The sequence below is a fragment of the Drosophila suzukii genome, chromosome 3, assembly GCF_043229965.1.
Source record: "Drosophila suzukii chromosome 3, CBGP_Dsuzu_IsoJpt1.0, whole genome shotgun sequence".
Lineage (NCBI taxonomy): Eukaryota > Metazoa > Arthropoda > Insecta > Diptera > Drosophilidae > Drosophila > Drosophila suzukii.
The window spans coordinates 122,398-138,885 of NC_092082.1; the positions used below are offsets into that span (position 1 = coordinate 122,398).

General features: G+C 39.3%; 2 protein-coding genes across 11 annotated transcripts; both read left to right on the forward strand.

Annotated features, from left to right (window-relative positions):
- The first annotated feature begins 362 nt into the window (after positions 1–362).
- E(bx) (nucleosome-remodeling factor subunit NURF301 E(bx)) lies at positions 363–13,814 on the forward strand. 10 transcript variants are annotated; one of them, XM_017078450.4, is made up of 14 exons: positions 363–447; positions 986–1,377; positions 1,828–5,748; positions 5,822–6,205; positions 6,269–6,589; positions 6,652–8,085; positions 8,147–8,277; positions 10,772–10,964; positions 11,016–11,378; positions 11,435–11,957; positions 12,023–12,133; positions 12,203–12,566; positions 13,106–13,190; positions 13,254–13,814. In XM_017078450.4, exons 2-14 carry the CDS (start codon positions 1,092–1,094, stop codon positions 13,457–13,459), a joined length of 8,322 nt encoding a protein of 2,773 aa, XP_016933939.3. In that variant the 5' UTR covers positions 363–447; positions 986–1,091; the 3' UTR covers positions 13,460–13,814. The 10 variants fall into 10 exon arrangements, with proteins under 10 accessions (XP_016933939.3, XP_016933937.3, XP_016933940.3 ...); XM_017078448.4 differs by having other exon boundaries at positions 389–538; XM_017078451.4 differs by having other exon boundaries at positions 389–538; positions 10,772–10,919; positions 11,010–11,378.
- A 1,282-nt stretch (positions 13,815–15,096) lies between these two features.
- Positions 15,097–16,394, forward strand: LOC108012933 (uncharacterized). The gene is made up of 4 exons (XM_017078469.4): positions 15,097–15,471; positions 15,531–15,670; positions 15,725–15,946; positions 16,003–16,394. The coding sequence occupies exons 1-4, from the start codon at positions 15,443–15,445 to the stop codon at positions 16,134–16,136; spliced, it is 525 nt and encodes a 174-aa protein (XP_016933958.1). The 5' UTR covers positions 15,097–15,442; the 3' UTR covers positions 16,137–16,394.
- Positions 16,395–16,488: the final 94 nt, after the last annotated feature.

The following is a 16,488-nucleotide window of genomic DNA, read 5'->3' on the forward strand; positions in this document are numbered from 1 at the left end:
TCCCTTTATCATATTTACTTGCTTTTCCTAACAACAACTGAATAAAACTTTTAAATAAAAAAGAGGAAAAGAGTTCTTTACTTCGTTCTATGTTACGTAAACAAAAAGGTCAAGGAAATTATATTTTGATGATATGTGAACCTAAACCAAGAAAGTTCAAAAATGCGAATGATTTTAATTGATTAATTAAATTGGGCTGTTTTTTAATCGGTTAATGCGAGGGAATAGTCTCCCGCTTAAAACGCCCGCTCAAATTTAAATTACAGCTGTCAGTGCGGTTCAGTGTAAATGCCGAAAGCAACCCTGCAAATATCGTTTGTGCAACCATTAACAGTTAGTTCGTCGAGCCGACCGCAAGAGGTCGCTTCAGGCAGCGAGAAATAGAAGAGTCGCTGTGATTGGCCGACTGTACACCGTCTCCAGTTATGTTCAGAACTGAAATGTTAGGTAAAAGTGGCTCTCGCAGTTTGCAGAAGATAGTTAAAAATACGTGAATATATTGTGTTAAATCGTCTGCAATAGTTCCCCGACATGTTGGGTAATGTGTGCAATAAAGATTGGCGTTGTTTCTGAACGAACAGTGGCATTTGGATAGTGACGAAAATTTTCTCGGTTCTTTAAATGGCGGACAATGTGCGTTGGCTTCATTTCCTCGCACACACACAGGCACACTTGGTGGTGCTGTCCAGTGCGTTTGCCAGCCAACATTAGGAGCTGAGAATGTGTTTTGAATACATGTACTTAATATATTTAATATAGGAACCGTCGTTCCGTACGGAACAAGCTGTTTTGGCGGGTTTTTGTTATGCCCAATGTGCGCGAACTAAACAAAAAGCGAAGTGCCTGCAATTAAGTACTGGGAATCTGATCGATTTTTCCCCGCATACGCCGTTGAGTTAATGTGTGTTTGAATGTGTCCGTAAATAGCTGAGTGCGAGTGAGAAATTGAACTCATACTGACTGAATGGTTAAATTCTTCTTTCAGATCTAATGTGCAGCTTCGCAGGAATATTTCGGAAACAAATCTGAGGAGAGGACCCACTCACACCCCCACACACAAAGCCAGATAAGTCAGCAAAAAAACAAGCGAAATGAGCGGTCGCGGCAGCCGTAAACGTGGTCGACCGCCAAAGACGCCCAATGAACGCGGTTCAGGCCGCTTCAATTACCAGCTGCTCAAGAAGCCCAAGTATCTCAGCGAGGGAAAGTCCCAGCCAAGTACTCCGTCGGCCTCAAGGGGCATTTCCCCGCAGAGCGACGAGGGCAGTCGTAGTAGTCACACAAATCTCAGCCGCAGCCGCGGGAGCGCCGCCAAGAGGGGACGAGGTCGAAAATCCACCGTGCAACCCAACACCAGCAGCTACTCCGGAAGGAAAGGTGGGTTACCGACAAATCATTCGAGACTAGAAACTAGAACATTTTCTACCTCCCCTTTGGTGAGGTGTTCCAGTTCCGACCACATAAGACCACACAACATACCATGGTACTGACCAAGACTATACGAAACGATATGGACAAGTCCTTTTATTCTGGTCGCGTACTCTCGAACCTTTCAAAATAAAAACTTAATAAACATATAATATTGAAACCATAATATGAAACCATATGTCAGTTCATCTAATTCTAAAATTAGTTTTCTTCTTCTGTTTCCATAAAAACTTGTGTTTCCAAAATCTGAACTTACCTTAGTCCGGTTCACAACGAAATGTATGTAGGCCCCACAAAAGTAGTGAAACAAAATGACAGGTTGTAACTCATGCACTGGCTGGAGAAGTAAAATTAAAAAAAAAATATTTTTGTTCTAATAAATCTTGTATTATTTTATAGGGTACGAGTCGGAATATCACTACGGATCTGATTTTGGAGACTCCGACGAAGACAAATCAGACAATGAGGATGATATGCTACTTACTCCTAGCGACGACGAGAGCCTGGAAGCAGCCAACGAGAGCGAATCGGAATTCTCCGTATGCAGCTTTAACCAAAATGGTGTTGGCCGACCACCACGTCCGCCCAGTCCAGAACCAGTGTGGCTGCAGGAAGGGCGGCAATATGCAGCGCTTGAGTTGCCTGATTCATCGGAGGATCTATCCATAGCTAATGCCCATGTTTTTCGTGCCCTCAGTATTTATGAAGTACTCCGACGTTTTCGCCACTTGGTGCGTCTCTCCCCATTCCGATTTGAAGATTTTTGCGCCGCGCTAGCTTGTGAGGAGCAAAGTGCTTTATTAACAGACGTACATATAATGTTGCTTAAGGCTATTTTGCGGGAAGAGGACGCACAGGGTACACATTTTGGTCCGCTGGATCAAAAAGATACTGTTAATATAAGCCTGTACCTTATTGACGCTATAACGTGGCCGGAAATTTTGCGCAGCTATGTGGAAAGTGACAAGACATTTGATCGCAACGTGTTTCAGATTTTAAACCGGACTGAATATCCGTACACAGGCATTGACAGCCGCCTTGAAGTGCTTCAGTTTCTGTCGGATCAATTTTTAACTGCCAATTCTATACGCGATGTAATGTTACAGGAAGGGCCCATTCATTACGATGACCATTGTCGGGTATGCCATCGACTCGGCGATTTATTATGCTGCGAAACGTGCCCTGCCGTCTATCATTTGGAATGCGTAGACCCACCAATGAACGACGTACCTACTGAGGATTGGCAGTGCGGACTTTGCCGTTCACATAAGGTCAGTGGTGTAGTGGACTGTGTACTGCCGCAGGAGAAACAAGGCGTGCTAATCCGGCATGACAGCCTGGGTGTTGATCGTCATGGGCGAAAATATTGGTTTATTGCTCGTCGCATTTTTATCGAAGATCAGACAGACTCCACTTGCTGGTACTATAGTACAACAAGTAAGTTAAAATTGCTACTTTGCCGACTGGACCCCGAAGAACTGGAAACTCGGCTGCATAGCCAGATTATAGAACGTCGAGACGAAATCGAGCGCCAAATGCAATTGACTGAGACCTTAACTAACGAGCACAAACATACTAAGCGAAGTATAATCGAGATTGAACAAGAGGCTACAAATGAAATACTTGAAAAAGAGACACTTGACGAGGAAACTGAAGATGGCGATCCCAAATCTGAGAGCCCTTCCGAAGGAACAAAGAAACAGGAAGAAACCAAAATGGTGACGCGTCAGAAATCCAGTCAACTTAGTAATGGCACTCTGCATTTTAAACTTGGTATGGAGCAAGGATTCAAAAATTATGTGAACCAGTATTCAACTAATCCCATTGCCCTAAACAAGCCGCAACGGAACGAAGAACGGGATAAGCGGCGTCACCTATCCCACAAGTTTTCGTTAACGACTGCATCCGACTTTAAATGGATCGGTATAACCATGGGAACTACCGAGAATATGATTACAACGCTTAGGCAGACGTTGATAAACTTTGAGTCCAATATAGCACCTTCGTTTTTAAACACTAACTGGGTGGTTAACAAGAAAATTTGGAATGCTGCTGTGTTGAACGCCCGCCGCGCATCTGACTTTGCGGCCGTATTGCTACTGTTTCAATCGTCCCTTAAAAGCGTGGTATTCGCCAATGTCTGGCATGAGCAACTCGGCCACACAACTTTACAACGCATAACTAGTGCCGAACGTGAAGAGAGAAAAAAAGTGGAAAAGCGGGAAAAACGTGAGCGGGATGACGAGGAAGAACGTAATCGCCTTGCGTTTAACTATATTAAATACACCCTGGGCCTCAAACATCAAGTCTGGAAGCAAAAAGGAGAAGAGTACCGGGTTCACGGACAGTGGGGCTGGTTGTGGCTCTCAAGCAGTAGACGGTGTGGAGTTCGTGCACGGCGAGCTCAACCCCTGGTACACAATAGAGTGTATGTGCATTACACCATGGGAGAGGAAAATGCCGTGAATGAAATTATATTAGTGGACCCACGCACTCAGCGTTTTATGCAGCAATGTGAGTCAAGCAATGTCGACGGTCAGGTGTGTCATTATTTACCGGAGCAATACAAAAACGTGAAAGTTATAGAAGATGTCGAAGGGAAAGTCAAGGGTATCATCGATGTTAGCAAGGCGCTAAATGCTCCTGGGCGTACTTTTTATCCGAAAGTGGCTCGCAAATGTCGATTAGATGATCTGCTGGATCGCCGTATAAAATTGGCCGAGGTCGAGGAGCAGATGGCTTCTAAAGTTGCGACTGATGTGAAGCCGCTTGTAATTTCTTCCCAGCCTGTTGCAGCCAACACCAAACAAACGTATCTAGAGAAGCGTTTACTTCGCCTTACTGAGCTCCCAGCAAAAGGGAATCCTTCAAACGTCAACTTGGAACTCGTTAACTCGCTGGCTAAACAAATTCAAACAGTGCGCTTACAATTTAGTCAACTTAATCGTTTTGCTAAGATTTTTCGTTGTTACACTAAGGAGTGTAATACAAATTCAAATGCCGTATCTCAAATAACGCAAAACACTTGCTACTCTCCATTGTGTCTTCAAAAAGCACGGGCTAAGAAAGAACTCTTGTTGTTGTTACGGAAGGCACACACCGCGGGAAATGGCTCTAAAGAGACTGTTGCCGCCATTTTGGGAGCTGTTAAAAAGCCATCCATTCTTGAGCAAAAGCTTACTGAGGGAAAAAGGGAATCCACTCAGCTGGCAACGGATGAATCAGAAGAAGGGAAACCAGCTGAGTCCGAAGCACCGTTGGATTTACTACAAGATTGGGAACATGCTCGATCGCACGCTGTTCATTTTAGCGATTCTTTGTTCACCGAATGCATTCTGTTTGATCAAGACTGCGCTACCAGCACAAAAGTTAAAGAAGAAGATGATCCAAGTGCCGGAAGTAACACAACGACGGACTCTAATACACAAGACTCCGATAAAATGGACTATATCGAAAGTATGGACGTTTGCAGCAATGTTGAAATTGAGAGTACCGAAGACTCTATTGTAGCTGGCTTAAATTCAGCATGCTCAGGAGCTAATGCAGAAGATGTCGATATGACACCCGGATGGAGACGAAAGCGAAACCAGAAGTCTAAAAAAAGCTATATTGGTACTAAAGATGTTTTGGATCAGACGTTAGCCAAGGATATACCACTTAATAAACAGAACCGCAGATTTCCTATCAATGCGCGTCCAGTTAAGCGTGAATGCGTGAAAAAATATGAACGGGAGTACTTTGAGAACGGGACCGAGCGTGTATATTCATCTAATTCACCTCGGGGTCGTGTATACCTCCTTAAGGACGCAGCCAAATTGTATGAGCAAGCTGTAAAAACGGAGGATAAAACAACAATTTACAAAAAACCATCCTATTCACGATACCCTCTTATATCAAATTTTCTTACTCATAAAAAAAAACGTAGCCTTTTGGTGCTCCCGCGTTACGAACTTCTTAAGCTGGCCCGTCTGGGTGGAAAAACATCAACAAATGGTTTTCATCACGCTGCTAAAAATAATACTATTTGGCAATATCAGTGTTCACGTCCCCTGTTTCGAACGTGCTGGTCCTATCGCACTTCCAATGCCACCTCGTTGTCCAGCCTAGCGCTTCAACTCCGAATACTGTGGTCGTGTCTCCGTTGGGACGACATGATAGCGAAGCCCCCATCCACGGATGGGAAGCATCAGGTTACGACGGACACAGAAATTGTGACTTTGGAATTGCTAAAACTTCGGCATGCAGGCCGCTATGGAGAAAAAACCAGCTATTTACGGCGAAAAGTTGTTATCCCTCTTGAAATGCCTAAGACTATAAGAGGTAAGTGCTGATAAGTACAGTACTTAAAAGGATAAGTTCATTAATACATTAACTTCTTTTAACCATTCTACAGAAGTAACATCAATAAGATCCGGACTGCGGAAACGGAAGCGGGCTGAATCTCCCCAGCCAACTGAGCCGCAGATTAGCGAAGAATGGGTCGATGAAGATAAATTAGAATTGTGGGAAATTAAATTTATTGGAGAAAAACAGGAAAAGGCACGTCTATCAGCGGTAACTCGATCTGTAGCATCGCGTCAACTGGAGGCCAGTGGTAGTACTGGTCCAAGTACTTCAACTAATGGAAATCCCGGCGGCGCTGGTCGCGTCCAATTGGCCCCGAAATCTAGTGAAGATGTTAAGGAAAAAATGGAACAACAGCTAAAATTGCAACGCGCTGTTCACCAACAGAGGAAACTGGTTGGCACTGGCGAAGTCGCCCGTTCCGTGACCCCAGGTATGTTGTTTTAAATTGAATTATATGAACAATGACTTCAATCTTTGAACTTCTTAAATTTAGTTAAGGGCCAAGTTATCGGCAGTAGGCGCGTCATTGTCAAAAACCCTGATGGCACAACGCGAATCATTCAGCAAGCAGTTACTCAGGTTCCACGGGCAGCAGCTAACACGGCGACAGCAACTACTTCCTCTACTGTAGCAAGCACGTCAAGCACTCAGTCTACTCCATCCACACCTACACCACATAAGGTACAAATTATAAGAGGGCCAGACGGTAAGGTAAGCGTGCGTGGTTTAAACCCTGGGCAGCAACTTGTTCAGATGCCGGATGGAAAACTACATGTGCTGACTACCACAACTTCCTCAAACGCAGCAGTGCAAGGTGAGTCTCATCGCAAACAACACGCAAAGAAATATATTTTTAATAGGCATCAATATTTATAGGTAACAAAATCAAGGTTCCCTTTAAGCCTTCTTCTACTCCGTCATCGCCAGCAGTTACTTCTGTACAGTCTACTGCAAATCCAGTAACACCTGTGATAAAGCAAATTGCAGTTAAACATGCCACCAAAAACTCCGGGACTCAATCCATAACATCGTCTCCGCGCGTTGCCTTACCACTGGCACAAATTAAGAACAAACTGTTGCTGGCCCAACAGCAGCAGCAGCAAACAGCATCCGCGCCAGCAACAACTTCATCGCCGTCTATGCAAAAAATAGTGTCAAAAGTGGTTAGCACGAGTTCATCTGGACAAAACCTACAACAAGTATTTGTGCAGTCTGGGTCAAAATTGGTGGTAGGGCAAAACTCGCAAGGGCAAAAGGTTATTATATCCACTTCATCTGCACAACAACAGGGAACATCACCGGTCCAACAGCAGCAGCTAGTACAACCTCAAGTTATTTCCCAACCAATTCAACAGTCACCGCAGCAGCAAATCTCGATGACCCAATCTCAACCAACGCAAAAAGTAATTCAGCAAATTGTTAACACCAGCAACGTACAACAGCAGATTGTAGTTGGCGGCCAAAGGATCATTTTAAGCCCCGGTCAAACTATTGTTACGCAAAGAAACGTGCCTCAGAGTCAAGCATTGCAGATGGTTCAGCAGCAGATTCAAACCCAACAGCAGCAGCAACAACAACATATTGTTCAACCTCAGCAACAATTTGTCGTTCAATCGAACCAGATTGTACAATCCTCACCAAATACACAGACGAAGTTGGTCAAACAGCTTGTGGTCCAGCAACATTCGCAACCAACAACCGAAGAGAAAGCTCAGATCTCAACTGCTGATGTCAATGAATCTGGTACACAGCAAGTACTAGTTCCGAATTCGACTTTAGCCCAGCAGTTAGCGCAGGGCAAGTTACAGGTTGCCACTGTGAATGGTCAACAAGTTATCGTAAAACCACTAGGGAATAATCAGGCGCAAATCGTAGCACATATTAAACACCAAGGCGATGGAAACGCTCACATCGTAACAAGTAACTCAGCTACTGCAGTGGCGCAAGCAAGTCCACAAACCTCACCAGTAAAACAGCAGGCCCTCCCATCACAAAGTCCCCAGCAAGTTGTTGTCCAGCAGCAAATGCCTCAACAGCCAACAACAAACTTTGAATGCGGCGTTAGCTCAATCACTCAACAGCCTGTTGTTTCTCAGAATGTCCAGGGACAGGTCCAACAGCAACCCTTAAGTGTTGAGGAAAGTCTTCTACAAAATCAGCCTCCTGGAACAGTTATTAAATGTGTCACAGCTCAAGTATTGCAAACTGAGCACGGGCCACGTATTGTATTGCAAGGCCTGGTGGGCAACGATTTCACTGCACAACAATTACAATTGGTACAAACTCAGGTGAAACAGCAATTAATGAAGGGTGAGTAATTCTGTTAAATATTTGAAAAATGTCTGATAATGTCTTTCAATTCTAATATTAGCTCAAGAGTCAAACGGCAAACTAGGTGTTCTGGGCCCAACGAAAATATACTTGGCGGTACAGCCGGAATCTGCAGTTCAATCACAACCCCCCCCACTCACACCAGTTCATCAGTCGGCTACGCATCAGCAAGTGAGTAGTTTTTAATTGTAATTTTAATGTGAAAGGAGCAGTGGGAAATAGATCAGGACTATAGAGGTTGCGTTTGCTGATTCTCGACCGAAATGCCAATTTGTTTCTTGTTCTATTCTACGACTAAGTTAAGATAATTTATTTATTAAACCAGAGAGGCATGTTGCTGCTTTACTTGCACTTTTTATACGTTTCGTTTGGTACCCTTAATTTGTTTGTTTGTTGGATTTTATTGATCATATTTTAAATACTTTGCGTTTCCTAATTTGTGTACATTCCTAAGCTGTAAACTATATAACTTCTATTTTCCCAAGTACAGCAACAAAGACTTTCATTAAAATATGAACCAAGGCTTACTATTGCAACATAATTATTCAACAAGCAATCCTCCAACCAGGGAGCTCAATCCTTAGAATTAATAAAAATATGACATTTATTTTGTTTATTTAATTAAAATTATACAAAAATGTATTTAGCTTAAAAATGTGAATACTTTTTTAAAATATAAGTAATTATTAGATAGTGAGTAGCAAGCACATTAAGAATATTAACTAAACAATAATCCAGACTGTCACATAATGTTTTAAGCCAAGGCAAAAGTATTAGAACTCTGCTGCGATTAGATTTTCTTGCCTGGGGACATTTGGTTTCTAAGTAATATATAGAATACTTGTAAAATGTAAAGCGCTTTTTGCAATAAAACCTATTATGCAACCACACTAATTGTGACCAGCTCTGTTTCTTTTCGTACGAACAAATTTCGAAAGCAGCCATGTTGTGGATGAGTTGCCCGTTTTTATAGTGTTATTTATTAATATTTAAATTGTTTAGAGCTTTCTAGACAGACTATGATTCCCACTTAAAAAGCCAACCAATTCTATATTCAAGAAATCACATCACTTTTGTACGGCAAATTTATCGTCAAAACTGTTTGAATTCCACAGAAAAAGTGTTCGTTTTGTGAGATAAAACGTCATTTCCTTATTGACATTGACATTAGATAAATCAAACTCTTTTTTTAACACATTTAAAATATCTAGTTTTTTATCACTATATTTAGAGTTTGGACTTCAGATTTTTCTGTGAAATGCTGATATCTGGATCAATTTTGATAGGATAACATATTCTAGTATAGTTATACTTTAAAAATGTGGAATCAAAATTGTATGCAAATTCTATGTTCTAAGTTGATACCTAACTAACTACAAACATAGAGCCTTGAGCCATACAGTTATTTAAAGGAATAAGAAAAAAATCCAAACAAATTATTAAAAACTTGTATATACATATGTATATATATATCGCGTAGAAAAGAGTTTAACAGGATCCAAATTTTTCTTCGGTTTGCGAAAACTTTGTACTAACTCAACTTATATTGGAAAATCTTGCTTTAAAAATTGCAGCTCATATACAGACACACACTATAAAATCTGTCATTGTATGAAATTTAAGGCGTGTGTCTTGTGTTAGATAGGTGCAATCTAACAAATTAAAATGTTCTTAAAATAACCCGATTTCCATGACCTATACACAACAAGAAAGGATTAAAGTTTTGTGAATTTTTGTTTCTGAATTAGTTGGATGATTATTTGCAAATTGGCCTTTGTGTTGACAAACAAGTGCATGCTTCATATATAAGTAAGAAGAGAACTCTTCAAACATAATTTATAAATCAGTGCAAGAAAAGAAATTACAGAGCTATTAGATTAAAAATATTAATCAGAAATCAGTTGAATTCAAGTGCACTTTATAGGAATACAAATAAATTGGTCACAATTCCAATGGCCAAATTAAATTTTCCTTTAAAATTAAATATGAATTGCTGAAGAGATTAACCCCACGCAGAGTTTTAGTTGGCTGACATATTTGAAGTTATACAAAGAAAAGGCAAGACTCGTTCTCTAAAATGGCAAATTAAATGAAGATTTCTTCATATAAACGCATGTGCTAACTTCGCGATTGAGCTGTTTTTATGATATCCTAAAAAAACACAAAGGCTTTACCATATTTATAATCATCTCATCTAAATCGAAATGAAGTTTACACTTGTCCAAAATTAAATTTCGCAATAACACGCCAAGTATACACCTTACATCCCTCCACCATTTACATAGCATTTTAGTCCCTTTGCCACAGTTTGCATTATAATTTTAAATCCAACTTAAATACTATCCTAACTGTGTAATAAAAAATGTCAAATACCTTAAAATAAAATTCATGCTTCCACTGCTTAAAAACGTTTAACCATGCCTTAATGTCGCGTGTCAACAACTACAACTCCTAACCACGTGTTAATCTCTTCGCCAACTACAACAACTACTCAACTATGATAACACACATTAAAAGGTTGCCTGGAGTAAATACTACAACTGATCTCTGATTAAAGTCAGGTAGGTGTGTCTGTTAAATAATTTTTGAATTCTTCGAATACGTTAATTTTCATGCCATGAAACTCTTGATTCAAAATATAACTCAAACTTTTGGAAACAATTAGGTTGGTGGCGGCGTATCAATTGCTTGTATGGTGAATTCGAATTATGTTTTGCATGACATGCAAGAAGAAGATTATGATGATGAAATTATCGTCGTCTGCAGTCCGCCGAATCAAATTATACCCACATCCCCAAATGAAGTAACCCAAGGTAGAACTTTAATAAGTGATTTGCCGTGCCACACCAACATTAGTTGTAAGCCAATTCTGCAAGCAAAAAAATTAAAAATTTATAATCTAGTTCTAGTTGAAGATCAAGACAATAATGAGCAGCATCGCCTAAAATATGAAAGTGAAGACCTTAAACGATGTTCATTGCAGACCAACAACATCGACAACGACGCCAATGCGCTAACCACAACATTCGAAGCCAATCCAACTATTAGAATTAATTCCATAAACAATGGCAATGAGCAGGAACATAGTAAATGTGCAGAAACAGAAAAAACTAATATTACAATTAACAAGCCCTTTGTGGGTACATCTCCCCTGTTAGAGGGCTTAGAGCATAACGAACCAGCAAATCATGCCGATTTCAATCTCACAGACACAGACTTAGAAAATAAACAAAGCGAAAGCTTTGTTGTAACCAGCGGCTATATACAGGAGTGTAAGTATTACTAGAAAAATATTTATTTTCAGAATAATAAGTGCCTTGCCTTTCAGCTATTTCAAATGCTCTCAAACAAGGAAATCTGAGTCCGGAACTTGAGGAAAAACTTGTTAGTATGCAGAAGCAACAAGAAAATGCTAATTCAACATGTACTGACGAGTGGGAATTATGCTCAAGAGGGACTGCAAACAACGAAGTACTTGCTCCAAATTGCCGTAGCTTTTCATCACGTGATCACAACACCGATGATGTTGAATGGAAAATTCGGCCTTCGTTAAGGCGTAATGCAATGACAACAAGTAGCCAATTTAATCGAAATTTAAAAAAATGTCGCAGACAAAATGAAGAAGTGGCCGAACTTGGAGAGCAAAAGCAATCGCAGTTGGAACGGCATAAAGAACTACTTAAAAAAAGTATTTTGCGTAAGCGTTCATTATTAGAACGAAATTTACAAAACGAAATACACGAAGATGTTCAAACCAAAGTCCAGAGACATGTGCGCCCCTTAAGTGTGGCTTCACCGGAAGAGCACAGTGAAAATGAAAGAAGTGGCGAACAAAATATGGACTTAAAACGGTATGCATTAAAATTAGCTATTCAAGCAATTTGACACATTTAACTTAACCCAAAAAAAATATTAGGACAGAGGCAAATGCGGAGAACAACAAACTTGGTGTCGGCAGGCCAAAGAAATTGACTAGAAGAAAGGAAAAATTGTATTGCGTTTGTCGTACTCCATATGATGACACAAAGTAAGCTTAAATACATTTTTTATTGGCCCCACCGCACTTGTAATTAACAATTTATAATTTTCTATTTAGGTTTTACGTGGGGTGCGACTTATGCAGCAATTGGTTCCATGGGGATTGTGTCAGTATTACCGAAGAGGCTTCGAAAAAACTGTCGGAATTTATTTGCATTGATTGCAAAAAGGCGAGAGAAACTCAACAGCTGTACTGCAGCTGTCGTCAACCATACGATGAGTCACAATTTTATATATGCTGCGATAAATGCCAGGATTGGTTCCATGGACGTTGCGTTGGAATACTTCAGAGCGAAGCTGAGTTTATTGATGAATATGTGTGCCCTGAGTGCCAGCGGAAAACAGATGCAAACGCCGCAAATATGAAAAAACTGGCCCCTGCTGAAATTGAAGAGCTAAAAAACTTAATCAAACAAATACAGGTAAAATAATATATAGAAAGTACACATTCGAATATTTGTTTTTAATAATGTAGGTTATTCATTATAAAACAACTGGGAAAGTTATAATCGAGTGCCTCAACTAACCATTATAACTTACTAATAGTCAAATTTAAACCATTTTGGGTCGCCGATAGATATCAAGAAATAAAATCAAAGTAGGAGCACAACGATTTGTTATATAATAGTGAGCGTGAAACTCGGTTGAAGCAAACATTGGCTTCATAGGTACTAGTAAAATCTACATGTAAAATTTGAAATCTCTAGCTTAAAAAATATTGGCACCACCTGAACTCTCTAGCTCCTATAGTTTTTCAGTCACAGCGTTTACACTCACATACTCGTGGTATTATTCTTTAAACTTTTGTGATTTAACAAATTGTATTCTCATGTATCCTTTTTGCAGCAGGTTAAATTAAAAACAAGTCGCCCATGCATTAATTCATATTAATTATTTTTGTTGACAATCAAGATAATTTATTTCTCAGCTCAACTAATTCTTTATTTAATGAATTTTTTAGTTACACAAAAGTGCTTGGCCATTTATGGAACCGGTTGATCCGAAGGAAGCCCCTGACTATTACAAAGTGATTAAAGAGCCCATGGGTAAGCTAAGTGTAAAAAAAAGTTTTTTGAAATTAAAATTAAAAATTATCTTTTCCCAATTAGATCTCAAACGGATGGAAATCAAACTCGAATCAAACACGTACACTAAACTAGCAGAGTTTATTGGCGATATGACAAAAATATTTGACAACTGCCGTTACTACAACCCGAAAGAATCATCCTTTTATAAGTGTGCTGAGGCACTTGAGTCATTCTTTGTGCAAAAAATAAAAAATTTCCGGGAAAATGTTTTTGGCCAAAGTAGATAAAAGACCACTTAAGAAAAATTGATGTAGTTTGTAAATGATACACCTTACAATTTAAAAAAAAATCAAGATTAATTTTTTATTTTTCAAATGTTACATAGAACATTTGATATATTTTATAAACTAAAAGATACTTATATTTTAATATAAGAGGCAATTTATGTACATATTAACCGTATGAATGTGAAAAACTATTATATGAGTTGAAACACAGATATCTGTAATATAACAATATGCGAATAAATTTAATGTTCTCCAGACATTTGAAAAATTAAAATTAATTATTATAAGCCCTTTGTACAAAACATTAAAATGTAAATAAACACTATGCATTTGTTTTGATATTATCTTAACTATATATAGATGACTTTACCTATTAACTATCAATTATTTATCTACTGTTTTTGCTTGTGAGTATAAAAAGTAATTTATTTAATGGACTGTTTTTCCAACATTCTTTCTGGTACTTCAAAGAATAAAAAAATGCAAAAACTTGGCACCCCGGAGACTCCCCGGAATGTCAACACCTGGCCGGAGTCGGTCCTGATACCCACACCCATAATTGAACAATGTCATTGATCGATTTTCAATATTTTTTTACGAAAAATTTATTGAAACTCAAATCAACATTGTGATATTAATTTCAATAAGTTAAATTTCACTACTAAATTAAGTCTCAAATTAAATTTAAATCGAGCACTCGTTAGAAGCTTATAAATCTTGTTTGTGCAAAATTTCTAGCATACTTTAGGGGATCCGATCAAAAAGCACTTACTGACAGAAGCTCGCTTCCTATTGGTCCGCCAATAGGACGCCCTCAATCGGCAACCATTTTGAAAAAAACAGCTGATTGCCAGACCCGTGCTCCGATCTTTGGGTACTTTCTAAGCTTTCTGTTCGCCTGGTACATCGAAATCACAATTGCCTAGCTTGGCTGCGAAAAATGTGGGCTGGCTTGATCGCAATTCGATGGGAAAAAGTAGGATTCATTGCATTGATGACCAGGAGAACAGAATTCACTAGTAGGTGTCTGAATTTAGATTGTTCCTACTGTCAGGGGCGTAGGCAGATTTTGGCTAAGGAGGTTAAATGGGGGCCCTTGACCCCCAAACCCCTCTTTCTGCGGACTACGCCTCTGTGTGCCTTGGACAGAACTAACGGTTGTTTAAAGAACATCCCAAATTTTACCATGACGCTTACTAAGAATTATGTTCGCCTGGTGCTTTAAAATGAAAAATCTTCGATTTGCCAACCAACAAACTCAATTTTTCCCAGTCAAACCTGGCGATTTATGATTTTGAAACACCAGGCGAACAGAAAGCTCAGAAAGTGACCAACGATTTCGGCAGGTTTCTAGCGATCAGCTGTTTTTTTCAAAATGGCTGCCGACCAAGAGAGTCCCATTAACCGACCAATAGGAAACGAGCCTTTGTCAGTGACCGCCATTTTAATAAATCCTCATAAATATGCAATTAGTTTTGCAGTGAAACTGATTGAGCCTAAGAGTATGCTACAAATTTATTTATTTAAAAAAGATTTAATGGAACAACTGTAAGTGTCATACTGCGTTGACGAAAGGGCGATGTGAAATCCGTCTTTTTACAACAATTGGTTTTTTTATTCGTGTGATCAACCAATTGTAATTTTCCTTATTAAAGAAAATATATCAGTTCTACAAAACAATTAGTTGTTGGTCACAAAGAAATAGGCGCTAATTTGGTGATAATAATTGATGTACATATGTTCAGTGTACATTGTACACATACAAAAGTATTCAGCCGGAATTAAGCACTTATTGATTTCTATTGCAAGCCCAACGAACAGTTCCCTATTTTAACATTTAGAACTGTAGCTATGGGCATCTAAGTTCAAGAGAAAAAAACTACTTAGCAACTTAGCCCTTGTTACTATGGTAAAATATGTACACAGTAAACCTTTTTGTTGGACTAATACATCGAAAATATACTTATATTTTAAAGTCTTGCGATGGAGCCAGCTAAAGTAATTGGAAAACTGTAAGTTTTCATTACATATACTTAAGTTACTGCAAACTATGCAAAGTATACAATTTTAGGAAGGAGCAAGTGCGTATGGAACACAATTCGCGCCGGAGTTTTCCAAAAGTCTGGGCCCAAATATCAGACAAGAAAACTAACAAATTCTACCACCAAAATGAGATTGATTCTCAATTAAGTGACCAGCTTAAGCTTAAAGGTAAATGCCCGTTTAGATTTACAAACCTCTTGATCTACAAAGGTATCCACATAGACTTGTGCTCCTTCCTACACAACAACCAGGGCGAATGCAGATTCGTATCTCCAGAGATGTACCAAAACTTATTGGCTGTGTGTCGTTGCGGTCGAGCTCGGCAAGGCCATCATGTGGGCAAATGCCTACAGAGAGCGTTAAGTCCAGATTACGAGCGATCCGGGATACAGAAAAGCCCTCAAGAATCGTATCACCCGTTGAGAGTGCCTTGCACTTCAAACTGTAAGTTTTGGTTTCAAATTTAAATTTGTATTACTAAGATATACCGAGATTTTCAGCTAGCATTGGTTTTGTTGGAATCTCGAAAAGCTATCAAAAGCTCGAGCGTTCTATGCAGTATGTTTCTCCTGCCTACTCAATGCGGGGACCTCGAGTAACAGCAGTCCCATACCACAATATAATTATTGGCTAAGATATGCATGTATTATAAAGTTGCTTGTAGGGAATTACCAAACTAGATTTTCGATGACTCAAATAGGGAACTTCCAATGGTTCCACTACCTCCCTAGCAGACTCAACTAGTACAAAAACAAACTTAAAAAATGTATAGCGGTCATCTTATAGAACTGGAATTTCCAGAAACCTGTGTTCAGTGGCGTTACCATTTTATTCGCATATAGTAAATGTTATATATACATTTATTGAAATATAATAACATTAGTAAATATGATTTTAAATAAATTTTGCGCACCTACTGCAAATGTTATCACACCCCCCTTTATCGAGCGCTACAAACGCCACTGCTTTTTTTATATATGTATTTT

Excerpts from the sequence above, each read along its gene's own strand:
- LOC108012933 (XM_017078469.4), top strand. The coding sequence starts at position 15,443 with ATGGAGCCAGCTAAAGTAATTGGAAAACT. Across the intron at positions 15,472-15,530 it reads GCTAAAGTAATTGGAAAACT|GAAGGAGCAAGTGCGTATGG; the intron begins GTAAGTTTTCAT and ends ATACAATTTTAG. Across the intron at positions 15,947-16,002 it reads AGTGCCTTGCACTTCAAACT|CTAGCATTGGTTTTGTTGGA; the intron begins GTAAGTTTTGGT and ends CGAGATTTTCAG.